Here is a 21,497-nt window from a genome sequence, read left to right as displayed (position 1 = left end):
GTTGGATATAATCTCTTATATTTGGAATGGATGGGCAATGGGGCCCTACTACAGCACAGGGAAATGTGTGTGATTGGGTCACTTTGCTGTACAACAGAACTTGAAGAAACATTATAAATCGATTATACTTTAATTTAAAAAAAAGGAATACCCAGGTCTGAATCCCAGTTTCAGAGATTCTGACTGAGGGCTGGCACTGTGTGTTTCAAGAGCCCTAGCCCTGGTGTGGTGTTATTATTGAAGCCTTCAGTGACATCACTTTGTTAGCCTGGCTCACTCACCTCATCCATCAGAACAGGTCTTCCCAGCATTTCTGATTTTCACAATGCTTCATATAAAGAATTTCTCCCCTGGGAGTTTCTGTCATGGCTCAGTAGAAATGAATCCGACTAGTATCCATGAGGATGCAGGTCTGATCCCTGGTCTCGCTCAATGGGTTAAGGATATGGCACTGCTATGAGCTGTGGTACAGGTCGCAGATGCAGCTAGGATCTGGCATTGTTGTGGCTGAGGTGTAGGCCAGAGGCTACAGCTCTGATTAGATACGGGCCTGGGAACCTCCATATGCCATCGATGCGGCCCTAAAAAAGACAAAAAAAATTTAAAAAAGAATTTCTCCCCTGAACAAATTGTCAGTGTCTGGTAGCCTAGAGGCTGTCCTGGGTCAAATCTCAGATAAAGATCTTAGGCCATCTGCTCTTTCGGGGGATCATTAAAACCTTTTCTGTAAGATTCTAAACTCGTTTGGCCATTTCTACCCGATCAGTGCTTGAATGGACACTTTCCTCATCGGTGTTTGGGGTACCTAAGCTCTATACTTCACAGTGAGCACCCCGCAACTTTGTCTTTTTGGCACCTCCTTCATTTGCTAAGTTCAGACAGCCTGAGCTGGATAGACCCACTGCTAAGCAACTCTAAGACCTTGTTCCCATATTTAAAACAGTATAATAACTACTACCACTCACAGTTATTATGAGGATTGGTGAGGTAAGTTGGCCTGATTTACACATGTTTAATCAGATTAGGCAGAGTTTTACAGCAAGGGAGTTGTGAAAGCTTCCTCTTTATCTACGTAATTCAGAAAACTTCCAAGCACCAGAATTAAGCAAACTCAAAACAGTTTTCATGTACTCTGAGGAGCTTGAAAAATATTTGCATACCTTTTACACTCACATTAAAAAGTATTTTCTTTCAAAGAAAATGTCTACCCCCAATAACCCTGAGCCTAATGCCTCCATAGGATGGATGAAAGGTTGAAAGCTGACACTAAGAAATATAAAATAAAGGGTCAAGCCAGCCCACTGAGTGCCACAAAAGCTATTACTTTTAATATGGAATATTCAAAATAGGTACCATCGCCAAAAATAATGCGGCAAAATTTTGGAACTTATAACTTCACAGTGGATGGGATTCCCACTTTTCAACATGTTTAAGATTTTCATGCTCTGGAATTAAGACTGCCTGGGTGTGAACCACAGATCTCCTATTCCCACTCCCATATGGCAGGTTACACAGTCTTTCTACGACTTACTTTCTTCATAAAGTGAGGAAGTAGAGATGCTGTTGGTGCTTGGCCCATCTCACCTTGGTCTACCTCAGAAGTCATCAGCAGAAATTTCTTAAAGGTCAAAGACTTCTGCTCTCTGTCTGATGGCATTATCTGGCCACCAAGCTGTACTGTAGCCAACCACAAGGCATGTTAGAAGTTCTGGGAGTTAACACCCATGGAGCAGCCCTCAACCAATGAGGAATGGGAGATACTGGCTAATCCTGCAGCCACCTCAGCCTTCTGAGGGCCAGTTCTAAGATGTTTTCCATGTGGTTTCTCAGAGGGTCCCTCTGGAACTAAGTCCCAGGTGCCTGTAACAGTAAATAACTTATTAACAAACTATTGCCATATTTTACTCCTACCCCATGCTTCCAGGATCATCTTCCACATGACAACCTGCTCCCAAGTCCTTGCCTCTGAGTTGGCTTTGGAGGAACACCAACCAAGACAGGGGACAATAAATGTATCTACTTCATAGGGCTGTGGTTAAGAACTAAATTGCTCATTCATGTACAGCCCATTGAAGATTGCTTGTTAACACCTCTGCAGCAAATAAATCCAGGACAAATGGGTTTCTTAGATTATGGAATTGCTGTGTCAATGATAAGAAGTGCTGGCATCATGTAAAGAAAACTACAACTATAAAGAGTAAGAAGTAAACAGAAAATTCAGCCCACCAGTGAGCCATCTGCCCTTACCCTTGTGGGGCACAAGGTGAAATGGTGCCATCACCTAGCAGTGGAATACCACGACACAATATCCCAGCAACTCAGATTCAGTGGTAGGGCATTTGCCACTTGTTTTAGAAGTTTTTAATCAACATATTTGTCTTGTCTACATGTTCTCTATCAGATTTCATTAAATTTTTAGTTTTTACTTGTTTTTTTAGCTACCAGCCTTCACTGAAATAGAGCACTGATATTTAACTTCACAGTCTGCATGATTTATGACTTCATTTCCCAGTATATTTGTATGGCATTTGTATATAAACAGCATGTTAGTACCTTTTTCCTGATTAGTAAAATGTTATAGAATATCCAAAACTGAAGATTTCCTAATTGAGAATATTCGCTGAGAGTATTTACATGAACAAACTATGCCTTCTTGACAAAGTCACTTTAAATCCTTTTTATAAATAAATAAATATACATACATATTTTTTATATACATATATATTCTATATACATATCCAAAACAATGTAACTGTAAAATTGTGATGCACTGGATATCCTTGCAAACATAACAGCAATTCTAATAGCAATAACACCAGTTTTTCATTTGCACAAATACAGTGAATATAACCCAATTCCACCACAGTGTGATCCTTGGCTTTGGATAAACAGAACTTAAAAGCACAGTGCAGATGGACTCCATCTTGGAAAGTTCATTCCAAGATATGAACACTTTTCCTATTAGTAACAAACATTAATTACAAAATAAATACTAAGGAATCATGAATCACTGACTCTTGGAAAGCCAACATTTTAATATCTGGGCTTGGCTAATTTTTAGCACAGATGTTAAGAAGAAACATAAAATTAAGGTGAATTATTATTACATATTTTAATGATTTGCTTTACAAAATGAATGCCAAGGATCTGTGAAACACTGAATCTTACAGATCCTGCCCTTTGATGTTGACTTTCGCTAATTCTTAGCCCTGTGCTAAGAAGAAACTAATTTAAAATTGTTGAAAGAAAATGTCTTACTTTTTTTTTTTAATTAGAAAACATTTGCCAAGTAGTACTAATCCAGAGTAACTATTAAAAAGTGACACCTTATCAGAATTTTGGTGTGACAAAATAAAAGCTTATTTGAAAAAAACTATTATCTGGTTGTATATGGTTAACTACACTGTTACTCTATTTCTTATCTTTGTTCAGAATATTTCAACTTCCCCCACTGGATGAATTGGCAGGGGAAAAGATGGCTATCTGAATTAAATACTAGACATCCCAATAAAACATTCATTAAAATAAATGACAACAAATGATCAGTGCCCTGAGCAGTGCCTGGTGCAGAGTAAGCTACCCATAAATGGTAGCTACAAATAGCTGCAGCAACAATAGTGCTCCTGGAAACATCAGAATCCTGCAGTATGCACTACTGGTCACTGTAATTCTTTAGACTTGTGTGTCTAAGTATCATTGCTGTAAAGCAAAATGGAGGCAATGATTTCATTACAATACAACCAAGAGAAGAAAAGGAAACATTTCTATATGCTGGTACCTCTGATACTTCCTCTCTACTCCACACGTAATGATGAGGACTAGTCTAGATAGAGCAAGTGACAGAATTTTGGATCACTTTGCCTTAACAATCGCTGAATGGTAAACCCACAAATGGACTTTCTCTCTCCACATGGCTCTCATAATAACGTTATTCTAATCAGACAACGAATTCTGGTGAACATCTCTGATGTGCCAGACACCATATGATATGAAAAGGAAATTCCAAAACCTGTAAAACATTGTTCTATTTCCCAAGAACTCAAAGAGGCTGGAAAATAAAGGAGGGGTAAACAAGGAAGCTAAAGCTTCTTGGACAGCACACAGAGGTGTGCCTCTCTAACAAAACCTTTTTTTTTTTTTTGGTTGTTGTCTCTTAGTGTTAAAGTGTTTACTGTACCTATTGACCAAATTAATATCTCAGTCAACTCAAATTTCCATCCTTACAAAGTGCAGAGTTGTGACTAATAATGAAATGAGAGGGCAATAGAGAATAATTTAATGAGTGATGTGTGCATGTGTGTGTATATTACATACCCACAAAACAACTTCATGTTGGAGTTCCCGTTATGGCTCAGTGGTTGATGAATCCGACTAGGAACCATGAGGTTGCGGGTTCGATCCCTGGCCTCGCTCAGTGGGTTAAGGATCTGGCGTTGCTGTGAGCTGTGGTGTAGGCTGCAGACGCGGCTCGGATCCCGTGTGGCTGTGGCTCTGGCGTAGGCCGGTGGCTACAGCTCTGATTAGACCCCTAGCTTGGGAACCTCCATATGCCATGGGAACGGCCCTAGAAATGGCAAAAAAGACAAAAAAAAAAAAAAAAACCCAACAACTTCATGTTTAAGGAGCTGAAAGTATCCATGCTTATTTCCTGAGGCTAAAAAGCAACATGGTTTTTATTTTATTTATACTATTTTCCTATAAATCTTTTTTTTTTCCTTTTTAAGAGCTGCACCTGTGGCATATGGAAGTTCCCAGACTAGGGGGTCAAATCAGAGCTGCAGTTGCCAACCTATGCCACAGCCATGGCAACACCAGATCCTTAACCCACTGGGACATGTCAGGGATTGAACCCACATCCTTATAGATACCAGTTGGGTTCTTAACCCGCTGAGCCACAAAAGAAAGTCCCCTATATATCTTTAGACCCTTTAAAAATACTATATAGTCAATGTTCCAAAATGGCCATGAGGGGGATTTTTCAAAACAGCTCCCCATTTCTATTTTTGGTACTTCTTTGGTTCATTTGATACTATTCTACAAAGATAAATGGGAATTGATTTATTTAATGAAGAATCACCCCCAGAAAAATAAGTTTCTCCCATTTCCTATAGCATCAATTTCAAAATGATCAAGCTTGATTTAAGTATACATTATTTTAATTAAAAGATTAAAATAGTCTCAAGTAAATCCAGTAAACTCAAGACTATGCTATGAAACAAACATCTCCACAGATAAGCTTTATGGAATGCTGACAGAATTCTAAATTTCCAAATTCCAACTTGATTTTCTTAATTTTTTACTTTACATGCTGAAAATATATGACTACTTCAGTGCTAATATTATCAAATGTTCAAAATCAGTCCTGATTTTACTTTCTGTAAATTTAAATTATATAACCTAGGGAAGTGTTAAAGGCATTATTCACAGCCTTTTGATGTTAAATGTTGGGGAAGAATAAGACAAGTATATTGAGTGATTTCAAAAATGAAGGAGTGTCCGTCGTGGCGTAGTGGTTAACGAATCCGGCTAGGAACCATGAGGTTGCGCGTTCGGTCCCTGCCCTTGCTCAGTGGGTTAACGATCCGGCGTTGCCATGAGCTGTGGGGTAGGTTGCAGACGCGGCTCGGATCCCGCGTTGCTGTGGCTCTGGCGTAGGCTGGTGGCTACAGCTCCGATTCAACCCCTAGCCTGGGAACCTCCATATGCCGCGGGAGCGGCCCAAGAAATAGCGACAAAAAAGACAAAAAAAAAAAAAAAAAAAATAAAGCTCTAGGAGTGCTGTTGTGGTACAGCAGGTTAAGGATCTGCTATAGTTACCACAGAGGCTTTGGTTGCTGCTGTGGCATGAGTTCAATCCTGATCTGGGAAATTTCACATGCTGCAGCTACAGCCAAAATCAAATAAATAAATAGAGCTTTATATCTGTGTGGTTCCTTGGAGTTCATGGAGCATATTCATGTTTAACCCAGTGGTGAGGAGAGGCAGTACCAGGACTATAAGTAATGACCACACAAGGAGTCAAGTGAGTGGACACAGAGATGCGTGCTAGAGAGTGAGAGGAGAGGAGAGGGGTTTTTGAACACTAAGTGTCTCATTTCACTGAACACTAAATGGGGATGTAAAACTTGACCTGGGAAGGAAAAGTTTATAGAGGACAGAATCCAATTACAGCTCCTGAGAACATGAACTTTTATTACCAGAATGAACAGTTTTACACATGAGCTACTTATTTCTTACTGTGCTAGATACTCTTCCTTGGAGTAAATGCCATCTACTTTATCTGTGGGGAGGTAGATAAGCTCAAGACTGGGTTATCACTCTCGGACGAGATTAGTTGTAACTATCCATCTGGAGAAAGAAGACTAGGGTAATATTTAGATTATCCTTATCTAAACACTAACTGCTCCAATATAAATGCAGTTGGTTTTAAATCAATCAACCATATGGCTTTGTTCATATCTTTCCCAACACTATCATCTACAATGCAAGGATGTTTTTAAAGCAATACTATCCTCCAGAAAACAGGAAAACAAATGTAGTTGGTCTTCTGGTACCAAAAATTCACAGTTATATTAATTATCTATATATTAATGAGCAATGAGTTAGAGCTGTGAGGATTACACAGCTAAAGGCAGTGTCTTGCCCTCAAGGAACTTAAGAGTAGCATCATTAAGATAAAAATTTTGGAGTTCCCATTGTGGCTCAGCAGTTAACAAACCCAACTAGTATCCATAAGCATGAAGGTTCAATCCCTGGCCTCACTCAGTGGGTTAAAGATCCAGCATTGCCGTGAGCTGTGGTGTAGGTCACAGACATGGCTCAGGTTCCATATTGCTTGTGGCAGTGGCATAGGCCAGCAGCTGTAGTTCTGATTCGATCTGTAGCCTGGGAACTTCCATATGCCTTGGGTGCAGGCCTAAAAAAAGAAAAAAGACCAAAAAAAAAAATAATAATAATAATAATAAGATAAAAATTTTACTTTGCAAAATACCTTGGGGAAATATAACTAAAATTTTACTCTTTGCCTAAGTAGACATCTCTAAAGGATAATTTAAGCGATATCTGCACTGTTTAACTCTAGATTTTATTTATAAGATACTCAGATGATCATCACAAATAGCCAATCAATTTGTCAAGAAAATGGCTGAATAAATGTTATTTTCAAGTACTCAATTATGATTTATAATAATAAGAAGAACACAATTCCTACACTGGGATATCCTTTGGAGATTAATCTATGTTGTATGCTACTATCATACTGCCTAAAATACAGAAGTTTTATCATGATAAGTCCTCCATCCATTGGTGGTATCATTCTGACTGTGTTTTCTGTCATTTGAGAGCCTTTACAATCTGTTCCCACTCTTGGACTATGTCTTAGATCTAGTGCTTGCTTATCTTCTCCATCAGGCAATAAAATACAGTCTCTGAAATTTAGTGAGAACCAGACCAGTGCACAATGAACACATTAACTACCACATCATATGACATTCTAATTTTGCTTCCAATTTTCCTTCCTTTTTTTTTTTTTGTCCAAAATCTAAAATAATGATCATGCATATGACTTTCCAGGGAGCTACAGAGTTTTGATAAAAGCAAGAAAGCTAACAGTGCAACAACATAGCATCTGCTTATAATTTCCGTGTAGTATTTCTGCTGCCACTATTCCTTCACTAGCGTTTACAATGATTATAGACTTAAAAGTTTATTAAATTACATTGAAAAAAGTATTCCCAGGTTAGAAAAATTGTTTTGTTGTCATTTCAAATGACTTGTCCCTTCTTTATTCTCTTCTTGGTATCTACTCCATGCTATTTTTTAAAAAATGAAAGTCTATAAAATAAACTGATAAATTATTCACCTTGGTCACTTTTTTTTCAAGGGACTTTTTAGCCTCCCTTGTAATGTTTAGAGAATGAGTAGAACCAACAAAGAAAGTTTGAGGCCTTCAGGCTAGTGAGATCTTTAATTTCTTTCACATTCACTGATTATTTTAAATCCAAAAAGAAGAAAGACCAAGGAAAAAGCTTTACATAATTTATATGCAGGCTTTCACAGTAAATATGTTTACAGTGAGGAGAAAACAAACACAGAGCAAATGTAACTTTAGTTACTGGCTTTCGGTGGTTCCACTTATAGGATTACTTTCACATTTAGGCATATGAGCTTTTAAAAGTGCTGAAGATACAGATAAAGGGCTGACCACACATCCTGTCTCCCCAGACCGTCTTTTTAATGCATGTGATGTCCTACCTGGTTAGTGCCGCAATTATTCTCCAAAGTGGTGTTTTGTTTTGTTTTTTTTAAGCTTCTTTGTAAAATTTTAATATATAAAATATTTTAATGTGCAAAATTTTTCTTTTTCTTTTTCTTTTTTTTTTTTTTTTTTTTGTCTTTTTAGGGCCACACTCATGGCATATGGAGGTTTTCACGCTACGGGTCAAATGGGCACTGCAGCTGCCAGCCTACACCACAGCCATAGTAACGCGGGATCTGAGCCACATCTGCAACGTACACCACAGCTCCAACACCGGATATTTAAACCACTTAGTGAGGCCAGGGATCAAAACTGCGTCCTCATGGATGCTAATCAGATTTGTTTCTGCCGAGCTATGATGGGAAATCCTTTCTTCATTTTTTAAAGTTTTATTGAAGTATAAATATCCTCCCACATACTATTGTATCCACATGCCAATCCCAAACCCCCAGTCCATCCCTCCCCAAATCTGTCCTCTTTGGTAATCATAAGTTTGTAAGTCTGTTTCTCTTTGTAAGTAAGTTCATTTGTATTCTTTTTTTTTTTCAGATTTCACATATAAGTGATATCATATGATGTTTGTCTTTCTCTGTCTTACTTCATTTAGTAGGATAATCTCTAGGTACCAAAGCATTTTTGTTTGAAGTATTAAATTTATGATCATCTTAGAGATAAGTCATAATAAAATTGTGTGAAAATAATACTGTGACAAATAGCTGAACTACCTCTAAATAAAGATCAATTATTCAATGAACTAGCAGAAAAATCAGTTTTCAATATTTTCAGTGTTGATTACTTTAATGTTTTACAAAATCACATTCCAAAAATTCAGTATTGAACATGGAGTCATGAGAATACAATAATTTAACTGGTTGAAAAGTCCTTTATCTAAAGCCTTCATACATAGACTTTCAAAGTTTTTGGAGATAAATAACTTTAAAAGATTCCCACTAAAAATGAATCATTTAAAGGTCAATTTTGAAAGATACTTTGAAAGATTCTTAGCTTTTTTGCTTTTGTTTTTTGTTTGTTTGCCTTGTTTTATGGCCACATGTACAGCATATGGAAGTTCCAAGGCTAGAGGTTGAATCTGAGCTACAGCTGCCAGCCTATGCCATAGCCACAGCAATGCCAGATCCAAGCCATCTGCAACCTACACCACAGCTCATGGCAGTGTCGGATACTCGACTCACTAATTGAGGCCAAGGATCAAACCCATGTACTCATGGATACCTGTCTGTTCGTTACCACTAAGTCACAGTGGGAACTCTGAAAGATTCTTAGATTTTTAGAACCCTGCTCTAGCAAAGTCAACAGTTTCATTAGCGTCTCAGAAAAAGAAATGGCACTCCATTATCTTAAACAAGGTAATTTCTTTTGTGTGTGTGCTACAATGGCTTTGCACCAATTTGAAGCCTATGAACTCCTACTAAGAAAAACATTTTTTAAATTGATAAAAATCAAATACTAGTTATTTCAGTGGAAACCAATTACATTGAAATACAACTATCAAAAGATATTTAAAAAGTAAATGTGATAAAGTAATATATACACTTCTTCATTAACTCATTAAATAACATTATTGAACAACAGGTCTAAAAACTGCCATAATTACCAAGTAGTGATGAGCATAAATGGTATTTTGAGGTTATGTTTAATACACCTATAGTGTGATCTGAAAAGTCACAGGTACTGTTCACGCTACTGTGGTTTGTCAACTACATTCATATTTGGGGAAATTTTCATCAAGAGGTTAGTGAAAATGAAGCTGTAGTTTTTTTTTCCAACCAAGTTCATGAGCTCTTTGAATGCTCTTGTCACAGGTGAAACATTAAAAAAGCCTAGAGGTCAAATGAGTTGATCATAGGTACATAATTAATTCATCAAAGAATGATCCACCCTTGTAAGCAGGCCACAGAAGAACACTCATAAAAACAAAACCACCCACTGAATGCTTTTTAAGAAAAAAATGACAGCTTTCACTGAAAATTCATTTCAGATCAATTGTGTGAGAAAGCTGTCAATCACAATGTGGTATAGATTGAATGCACTGAATGGAAACAAATAGGTGTTTTCTAGGAATTTTTAGAAAACAAAAAATAAAGAGCCTCTAAAACACAGATATAGCAGGTTATGTTAAACGATATGTCCCTTGTGACTATCACTAATACTTTAAAATCAAAATATTTTTTGGCAAATTTTTTCTTCAGGTTTGCATTTTTTTCTTCATCTTAATAGCATAATATAATCACTGACAACTTAAGATTTTCTTTTTCATGAATTTGAGTGAAATTCAATAAGCAAGGATGTAAAAAATACACATGTGCATTCAAGGCCCTTGGCCTCAGTGCCTTCATTTCCTGGAACAGACCACAAATCCTCAGTAATTAAACACAGGTATTATCTGAGAGGCAAGGCTGAACCACAGATCACTGGAATCTAAAAAGACCAGAGAAGCCACTTTGTCTTTACGAATGAGGAACCAGAGACAGTGAGAAGTTAAGGGACTTTCCAAGATGACCATGGAGAAGCTAGAGTAATCAACACATATCCTGTTCCTAGGGCCACTTTGACCAAAGCATAGCTATTGACACAAGCGGTTATAATAATTAGAAGTACATCTTATTGATATATTTTTGCTTCCAAATATGAGAATTAGATGACAAGCAATCACATCTCCCAGAACAGAGACTTTAAAAATACTAAAAGATCAAGAATCTGTTCTAAGACAACTTCCAGAATGGGAGAAAATATTTGCAAGTGATGTGACAAACAAGGGCTTAATTTCTAAAATATACAAACAGCTCATACAATTCAATAATCAAAAAAAAAACTGAATTTAAAAATAGAAGATCTAAATAGACATTTCTCCAAAGAAGACATACATATGCCAATAAGCACATAAAAAGTTGCTCATTGTCACTAATTTTTAGAGAAATGAAAGTCAAAACTACAATAAGGAATCACCTCACACTGATTAGCATGGCCATTATTAAAAAGTCTACAAATAACAAATGCTGGAGAAGGTATGGATAAATGCAAACCCTCCTACGCTGTTGGTGGGAATGTAAATTGGTACAGCCACCATGGAAAACATTATGACAGTTCCTCAAAAAACTAAAAATAGAGTTGCCACATGATCCAGCAATCCCAATCTTCTGGGCATATTATACCCAGAAAAAAACCATAATCCAAAATGAAACATGCACCCCCTGTGTTCATAGCAGCACTATTTGCAATAGCCAAGACAGGGAAGCAACCTAAATGCCCATTTCAGAGAAATGGATAAAAAGACATGATGAACATATACAATGTGTACTACTACTCAGCCATAAAAAAGAATGAATGTTGCCGTTTTGCAGTCAACATGGATAGACCTAGAGATTATCATACTAACAAAGTAAGTCAGAAAGAGAAAGGCAAATACCCTATGATGTCATTATATGTGGAATCTAAAATACAACACAAGTCAACATACCTACAAAACAAAAACAAACTCACAGATACTTGTTGCTACATCAGACTTCTTGTTGCTAAGGGGAGGGATATGGTGGAGGGAAGGATTGGGAGTTTGGAATTAGCAGAGGCAAACTCTTATATATAGGATGGATAAACACCAAGGTCCTACTGGATAGCACAGGGAACTATATTCAATATCCTATGATAAACCATAATGGAAAAGAATACGAAAAAGAGAAAATATGTATGTATAACTGAGTCACTTTGGGGTACAGCAGAAATAAACATATTATAAATCAACTATACCTCAATAAAGTTTTAAAAAAGACTTTGCTCTGAATAGTTTTTGAAGTCCAATTTACTAGCAATGTTCTTCTGACTACTGAAAACCCAGTTAAGCCATCTGTAACTTTATTTTTTCAGACGGCTTTTTGTTTCTGATTATAAAAGGAATATACATCCACTAAAATAAATTTTGCAAATACAAAGAAAAACGAAGAATCAATAACAAGAAGCCATATTCAGAGTCAAAGACATTATTGGTAGCATATTTCTTTCTAGATATAAATGTATATATGACTCTATAGCTATATAATATAAACTCGCATATTAAGATAAATTTTATATTCTGCCTTTTAGCACTCTGTCATGAGCATTTTAATTTTCTCACTAAATTAAAATTGTTCCCAAAACATCATTAATGTGAAAGTCTGTGTCTGGTGGTTACTGAAGTAATAAAGCTTAAAGACATTATAATCAATAAAATTATTTCATTATATAATTTTTGATTACTGGATTATGTAGGCTAGCACTGGATCAGGTAATTCTAATGCATAAAATTGCTCTAAATAAATTTACGAAAAATGTCTTTAGAAAAATTTAAGTGCAAATGGCTAAAATCATTGGGAGAAAAATGCAAAATACCACAGGAGAATTAGAGAAATGAAAACTCAAAAAGATGCCTCTTGCTGCTATTAACTGTGGGAAGATTCAAAAAGGCATTATAACAAAAATTCCTGACAGGGTTTGTAAGGTCATAAAGGGACACTGCTTGCGTGAGGAAGCAGCTATTGGTAAAATATTTAGTGGCTGGCTCATGTAGTTCAATAAATACTGTTGAATGAATAAATGGGAATCAACTACCAACATGTATCTAGACACCTAATATGAACACACCCTTTGACTGATAATCTTAGTTCAGGGAATACATATAATATATAACCCAGGTACTCACTATAGTTTTCTCAAAGGGGGGAAATTGGTTACAACTAAATGTCCAGGACTGCTATACTGATTAAGCAAATGATGTAAGAATAAAGAGTCATTGAGATAATTCAAATTAATTGAACAACTATACTAAAATTATTACATATCTTGCCTATACTGTAATTCTTAGTTTAAAATGGCTGAAATGTTTAAAATATTGGCATATTTAATCTCTTGGTAGAAGGCTTTATTTCATTCTTTTTTTTGTCCACACCCACAGCATGCAGAAATTCCTCGGACCAGGGATCAAACCCAAGCCACAGCAGTGATAACATGGAATCCTTAACCACTAGGCCATCAGGAAACTCCTATTTCATTCTTTTAATGAAACAATTGTTAATTTTAAAAGTGAAGATAATCACTGCATTAAAAAAGTTGAGAGGTCCAGAAGAATAAACCATTATTTATCTTCCAAAATATTTTCTTATAGTCCATCTCAAAGGCCTTGCTGACCCATTTGTCCTTGAATACCACAGAGGACAGGAATGAGGCTTTCTTTGATAGTCATCACAGTATTGACAGAAAACAGCCTTGATGTTCTGTTTTCCTAGCACCATGACTTAGATTACTCTGGTACTCCCTCTTTCCTAATCTTAGCCTAAATATTAGCGAGGTTGTGAAATCTGACACACATGCACACACATGCGCACACACACAATTTAGAAGGGCAACCTTTTAAAATCTACCACAACCCACAATACCTCTATAAGCTCTGGTGGTTCACTCCCTTCTTCCACCACAATTAGTTGAGATCTTCCATTCCTTTCATTGTCCCGAATGCCAGTGGCAACCTGGCTGGCCTTCAGACGCTCATATTTGTTGCATGAGGATCCAAACCACTGGTAAATTTCCTAAAAGAAAGAGAGAGATCTTTTGACCGCTGGAATATGTGGAGGACATTTGGCCCTGGAGCAATGCACACTGTGACTCATTAGGAAAAAAAGAAAAATATTTAAAAATTAAAGTTATCTATTTGTGAGGTATGTATAATTCGATATATTTATTTTTTTACCTCAATCTGTATCCTGTTACTTTCAGCTAGCATTTTTAACACATAGAAAATAGAAATATGTATCTCACTATTCTTTGTGTATATAATCCCACTACAATTTGTGAACATAAATTTATACAGGTTATCTAAATTTAAAATATGAATCCAACATATTTCATATAGTCAAGAATTTGTTATAGCAATATGCTCTTGATGTTCATAAAAATGATATATCACTTTTGTTAAGCTATTTAACAGTTCTTATCAAGAGTTATAAAGAGTTAAACATTTGACCTAGTAATATCACTATCTAGAATTTATGTTAATAAGTTATTGATAAAGAGAAGAAAAAACATATGTGCAAGGGTTTTCACTGCTATGTGATTATATTAGGCATTAAATGTTTAGCAATAGGATAATACTTATATAAATTATGATACATAGGAAAAATACTTAAAAATCAAAGTTACGCTTCCTTTTTTTTTGGCCACACTTGCATCATGTGGAAGTTCTCCAGCCAAGGGATTGAACCCTCACCACAGCAGTGACAAGGCTGAATCCTTTAATCACCAGGCCAAAAAGGACCTCCTCAAAGTTATGCTTTATCAGAAATTTAGAAAAATAGAACAGTTTTCTATATTATAAATTAAATACATTATATATTTATTTATAGTTGCCATTTAAATTAAAATATATATATTTCAGACTTAGGTACAGGGTTCAGAAAGTATATGGTAACTAATGTAAAATAAAAAATCATTTTTTCCATTAAATGTGATTTAATAAAAGAAGGACAGAAGTTTAATGTTGCCTAGGCCTGGTGGGATGTGGGAGTGGGCATGGTCACACATTATTTGGATGGTGTATACTGACACAGGCTTTTTTTGAAGCATGTTTGATGTTGTATCAAAAAATTATACGTATTTTTAGAATCAGGACTTTCCATTTCTAGGAATCTATTTTATAGAAGGATTCAAGCACAGGATGCAAAAACAAAGAAACAAAACAAAAACAAATGCCCATCAATAGCGAGATGGTCATATAAATGTCATTACATTAGGAGTTCCCATCGTGGCTCAGCAGGTTATGATCCAGACTAGTATCTGTGAGGATGTGGGTTCTATCCCTGGCCTTGCTCAGTGGGTAAAGGATCCAGGGTTGCTGTTGAGCTGTGGTATAGCAGTGAGCTGCAGCATAGGTCACAGATGCAGCTTGGATCCAATGTTGCTGTGGCTGCAGCATAGGCCTGCAGCTGCAGCTCCGACTCAACTCCTAGCCAGGGAATTTCCATATGTGGTGGATGTGGCCCTAAAAATCAAAAAAAGAGGGAAAGACAAGTCATAACGTGGATACTACAGACAATTCTTCAAGTGTTAAAATTTAGGAAAAGCTTTAAACACCAATGTTGAAATATATCCAGGTATATCATAAAGAATAAAAGTCACAGGAAAATATAGTTCCATTTAAGCAGAAACAAAAATATAAGCTCTGTTTCTTCCTTTGCAGGAAATTTTTTTTTTTCTTTTTTTGGTCTTTTCTAGAGCCACTCCCGCAGCATATGGAGGTTCCCAGGCTAGGGGTCTAATGAGAGCTATAGCCACAGTCCTACGCCAGAGCCACAGCAACATGGGATCTGAGCCACATCTGTGACCTACACCACAGCTCACGGCAATACCGGATCCTTAACCCACTGAGAAACACCAGGGATCGAACCCACAACCTCATGGTTCCTAGTCGGATTCGTTAACCACTACACCACGACGGGACTCCTATAGGAAAATATTTTTAAACCTACAAAGTTTTAACACAGGGGAAGGGCATGTCTTCACAGAAAGAAAAACTTCAGTTTTTACTGTACCTAAATTGGTATTTTTTAAAAAGAAGAAAAAAAATACCATTCACATTTATTAGGTGCCTCTTATGAGCTAGATGTTGGGACTAGAAAGATGAATGAGAAAAAACTAGCAAGGAGAGACTGACATGTAGACAACTAATGTTAACAATACATTTACACTACACTTGGTATTTGCATTTCCACACATCATCTAAATAATCTAGAGAGGAGGTTGCACTGTGGTTAAGAAGAAGAAAGGCTTTGGCAGCCACTATATGACTATAGGCTATATGACTTTGTGTTTGAAATTTTTAAAAGCAGAAATTAGTAAGAGCGTAATAAAAGAACACCCCCCCAAATTCAGAGTCTGGTTCTCTCTGATTATGACATTTCCAGTCTCAAGTCATTTCTTCATTCAAAAATTGTTTACTGATTGCTTCAAACTGGGCCTGCTCTCCTCCCCTGGGAGCACAACTTCAAAGTATGTAGGCAGGTGACAATCTCTCTGACCCCTTAAACAACCCGCACTCCCATTTTCCTGATTCAATATTCCACATTCCTCTTCAATACTGAAATATAAGTTTAGAAATTCAAGTCTTATTAAGAAGTAAAATAAAAAGGATTATGCTTTGCAAGTCCTTTCATTTTAGAATTTGAATGAGTTATTCAACATAGTTAAGGGTGTTTCTTTTCTATTATTCAGAGACTTGTGTGCTGCTTTTGTTACCTCTCTCACCTCTTTTCCACACCAGGGCATCTGAATATGAGGCTCACATTTGGAGACAATTTGAATACCATGCCTAGGTTAGCAGGTACAAAGAGTGAAAACAAATGGTTCCCAGTGATCAGCCAACACCTAATCACTGAGCATTGAAATCAGGTGGTGGGGTAGGATGGTGATTTTTTAAAACTACAAATACCTGAGACTAATCTTAGGGCCTCTCAGCTGTGTTCTGGGAAGTCATGTTTATTGAAGACTCCCCAGATGATTCTAAACACGAAACCAGGGCTGAGAAGCCCTGCTGGTCCCCAGGAGCACCATGCACCTGGCAGATGTTACAGGGAATCGGTAAGTGCTAATTACCCCAGGCAGCAGAGCAGGCTATTCAGCTAGTCTACTTAGGCTCTTAGCTTAGATTCATGATATTTGCAAATGAGTCTTTTTTTAGTAGGTCTGAGAAAGCAAATTTCTAATATTTACATTACAGTAAATTATAGGAAGTAGGTCAGAAGTTAGCTCTCTGGATTTCTCAGTCTTGTTAGCAACTTTCATTACTAGCTTGCTCTGTATTTTTACATTTGTCTAATAGATGTTTACCTTCTCCTGACATTAGTTCTATCAATTGATTACCCCTCATCTACTTCAAAGAGATTACATAAACTCACACTAAAATTTATTAGAACCTGTAAAGCATTATGGAAACATTTAAAATGAAATATAAGCAATGATAATTTTATGAACATAATTATTATTTAACATAGACTTTTACAATATTCTTTAGATTACAAAATATTTTCTATGCTATTACTTTGAGTTGAGAGTTTTCATGGGCAGTATCACTTCACAGATAAAATTTAGTTGCAGAAAATATTCCTCACTATTACTTAGAGACCACACTTTCAACCTTTAAAATAGGAAAAAACACATCTAGGAATACTCGTGAAAATAATGAAAGTTTTAAAAGTGAAATTTTCCTTTTAACTCAAAGATGACTAAATCATGAAAAAAGTGTTACCAAAAAATTCTTACTGAGTGTGAAAATGAATGTTTTGTGTTATGTTTACTCTTTTATTATTTTCACCTTACTTTGTGCTACTATAAGTGATGTATTATTTTATTTACTAGATTCCATTTTCAATGGTTAACTCAGACAAGAAATGAAATAAAATAGAGACTTTAATTTTAAATTGTTAAAAGCCAGAACTGCTTAAAAAGTTAAAAAACCCTTTTCATTCAATGCTAATTTTTTATACAAATATAATTTGTTCAATTATAGCACTAGCCCATGAAAACACACTTTAAAATGTTAAACAGAATTTGGACAATTCATTGGATTTGAGGCATTTATATTCCACCACGTCTAGGTGGTATGTTTAAGACATCTTATTTTAACAGAGGTCTACAGTGATGAGATGAATGTGTGTAGTACTATTAATAAACTGTTCTAGCCCAACACTTACTGTATTTAGAGGTGGTTGGTTAAGACGACTTCACCACCCTGGGCACAAAGAAACTTTGTACTCAATTGGCCCCACACTGAAAAAACTCTCCTATAATTAATTCAGCTTAACCTTTTCTTTAGAGGGCATGGGCTGAAAAAAAAGAAATTATGCACAGAGCAAAAAAAGGTCTAAATTGATGGAATAGGTTGACATGTACTATTATAACAGAAAAAAATTTTCTTTACAATTTAAATTATTTTATGTATCATACTTTAATGGAATTTAGATGAAAAAAGTTTTGTAAATCTGATTTAAGTGTACTTGACACTGAAAATTGTAAATTAAACATGGTTTCAGAGGCAACTACTTTACCCTCTAAGATCTTAAGGAATTTAACACTAAACGCTATATTTCTTTGGGGAAAAACACATAAAAACTCCCTGTAAATATGGAAATATCCATTCAATTCAGAATGAAGTTCACTTAAATTTTGGTGGAAATTTATTGATGTACACATTGCCCATGAACAACCTTTAGTAGAAGTTTGTGAAACCATAATTAACTCTTAGTATACAAACTATTAAAGGAAAACAAAATCACTCCGGATAATTGGAAAAGGAAGAAATAAAGGCGTAAAGACAATCTGTTACTGGCAATTAGTTCGGACTACCAGTATAAAGAAATAAAAGCAAGTGAGTGATATTCATAGAAACAACCACACTGGGGCAAACCAGAAGTTTCTAAAATTTACTTTAAGCTACGTGGTCAGAGCTAACAAACCAAACATCAAAAGTGCAGCCTAACCTGATTTTGGGACAGGAAATATGAGCAGAAACAAAACAAGGGTCAACAATTGAAGGGAGGTCATTTTTCAGAAGCTGAGTTTGAAGGAGCACCCCAAAGAGCCAGGTGACGGTGACTCGTACATAACACATGCAAAGAATTCAGCATGGACTTGCTACTCTTTTGTCCTTCTCTAAGTACATCTAAACGTTTATTAAAGCAGGGTGGTATGGAGGACAACAGACCTCTTCCTCTCCTTTGCTTCTATTGGCTTTATTATTCCTGTGCTTAGTTTTCCCTTAGATCTAGTTAACCAAAGATAGAAGCTCATTCAGATACCTCTCTAGGCTGGAGACTCTCCAAGCACTGCTAAAAATGCTAATGACTTGTGTGATATTTCTAGGAATCAACACTTTTTAATCTTTAAACTCTAAAACATGACTTTTTAAAGTTTTGGGATAAACAAATGTTTATTTATACTCTATTTTGTTGTTGCTTAAAGCCAAGACACCTCAATACCTTTCAATGACATGTACATGTGTTTTTAAAAACATTTCTGACTGAGAATGACAGACGGATGCAGTGGGTGTGGATGGTCGCTGAAGACTTGGTGACCAGAAAGGAAGGAATTTTATGTGAGGTAGAGTAGATCAGTGGTGATGGAGAAGAGAAGAATAGAGGCATATTTAGGAGCTTAGAGCCTACAGGGTTGGTCAACAATACCTCAGGAAGAATAGAGAGAGAGAAGGTAATGATCCAAAGCAGAATCCTTAAAAAAACACTTCAGGGGTTGGCAGACCATGTGAAGAAGAATGAGAAAGTGTGACTTGACAGGGAGGAGAAAGAGAAAGCCAGAGAAAGAGTGAGACTGAAGTGGAAGGGAGTCAATTTTAAGCAGGTGTCAACTGCAGCAATAGGAATTAAAAGGAAAATGATCAAAAAGTGTCCACTGGCATTGATGCTCATAAGAACAATGTCAAAGAAATGATGGGAGTAAAGGTTAGAAGATGTGGGTAGAAGACCAACTGGTCAATGAGGAAGTGTAGGCTGTTTTTTCAAAGCAGCATGACTGCCTATGAGGGAGGGCATGACAGATTATAAATAGCAAGGGCAGTTGGGCAATTCTGCATAACTGCCCAAACAAGTTAAGAGGGAAACAGAATATGCAGAACATCATGATTAATAATTCACCACAGAGTCCTACTCTTATGAAACCCAATTCTCCAATACTGGCTGGCTCTGACATGTATTTCTAAAAGAATTATCTCCTGATCCCAAAATTTGAGAATATGGGCTTTTTTTTCATTTTCATTCACATTCTGGAGTTACTGAGGTTTTGTTGAAATATATTTAGATGCAATTGTATTAGTTAATTTCTATATATATCTCATATCTTTAAGAAGAGTGGGAAAGTAATGATTTACAAATTCACCATCATGAAAACACACAGCTCTGAGCATTCTTCCAAAGACTCAGGAAGTTCCAAGTTGTGAAATCTAGCCATGTTCTAGACTATTTTCTGAAAACAACACTAAAGATAAATTATCCAAGGAGTTCCCGTCATGGCTCAGTGGTTAACAAATCCGACTGGGAACCATGAGGTTGTGGGTTCGGTCCCTGGCCTTGTTCAGTGGGTTAAGGATCCAGCGTTGCCATGAGCTGTGGTATAGGTTGCAGACACAGCTCAGATCTGGCGTTGCTGTGGTTCTGGCGTAGGCCAGTGGCTACAGCTCCAATTAGACGCCTTGCCTGGGAACCTCCATATGCCACAGGAGCAACCCTAAAAAAGGCAAAAAGACAAATGAATAAATAAATAAATGAAGATAAATTATCCAAATCCTCTAAAATGTTGATGATTTTCTTAACTCTCAGAGTGATTAAATGAATAATCTTACAATGTCTTGCTTTAGGTTGAAGAGGTGACACTGTCACATCTAGGGAGTATTCACTGTGTCCTAAAATCCTATCACGGCAAATGTCTCTAAGGTACGTGGCACATCATTTTAATAAGAGTGATGGTTTCTCAAAAAAAGAAAAAAAAAAAAAAAGCTCACTTCCCTCAAACACAGTCAAGACACAGCATTTAAGCTACATCCATAACCTTAGTGGTGGCCAGCTGGCTTTAGCTGGGTGAGAGCTCTAGATGCTTAACCTACCTTTTTCATACTTGAGTAAAGAAACAAACTTGAAGAAACAGCACTTGGCTTCCCTTTGTGCCCACGAAAACAGCAAGTGATTATGAAATAATTAACTCAATAACTGCTATTAAAATATTATGAGACATGTTTGATTCTATTCTTCTTTGTTTACTGTGACACACCCCAAAAATAAAGTCCCCAAGGCATTTGCAAGATCTTAGCACCATTTAGAAACTTTTGGCAACATACCAGCAGGTTAAAGGTTAGTAACATGAGCAAAGACCATGTGAGCATTTGTTCTAATGTACTTAGGACCAGGGTTTGATTCCTACCAGGGGAGCCCTTCTGGAGTGTGACACACTTTCACAACATAAGAGATGATCAGCTTCAAGTGTCTCTGCAATAAAATCATTCCAAATGTCTCTATTCAGGCATGAGAACAGGAGATAACTGGAAAATCATTAAAGAAAATGGACCACACAAAATAAAGAAAATTTACCATTAAACGTATAAGTATGCTTTAACCTTATAAAGACTCTGCTCCTATTATAAGAGCCTGGATTTGTGAGTCATACACTTATGGGCAGATACTACCTATCAGAAGAG

The 21,497-nt window shown here is 36.4% G+C and overlaps 1 protein-coding gene across 1 annotated transcript in view; it reads right to left on the bottom strand.

Moving 5' to 3' along the window:
- SCIN (scinderin) overlaps positions 1–21,497 on the bottom strand; it is an 81,984-nt gene that overhangs the window by 35,870 nt on the left and 24,617 nt on the right. The window contains 1 exon segment of the mRNA NM_001244731.1: positions 13,684–13,833. Within this exon segment, the coding sequence (NP_001231660.1) occupies positions 13,684–13,833 (150 nt within the window).

Source organism: Sus scrofa, chromosome 9, assembly GCF_000003025.6.
Source record: "Sus scrofa isolate TJ Tabasco breed Duroc chromosome 9, Sscrofa11.1, whole genome shotgun sequence".
NCBI classification, from domain to species: Eukaryota; Metazoa; Chordata; class Mammalia; order Artiodactyla; family Suidae; genus Sus; species Sus scrofa.
This window is presented reverse-complemented; position numbering and strand designations above follow the sequence as displayed.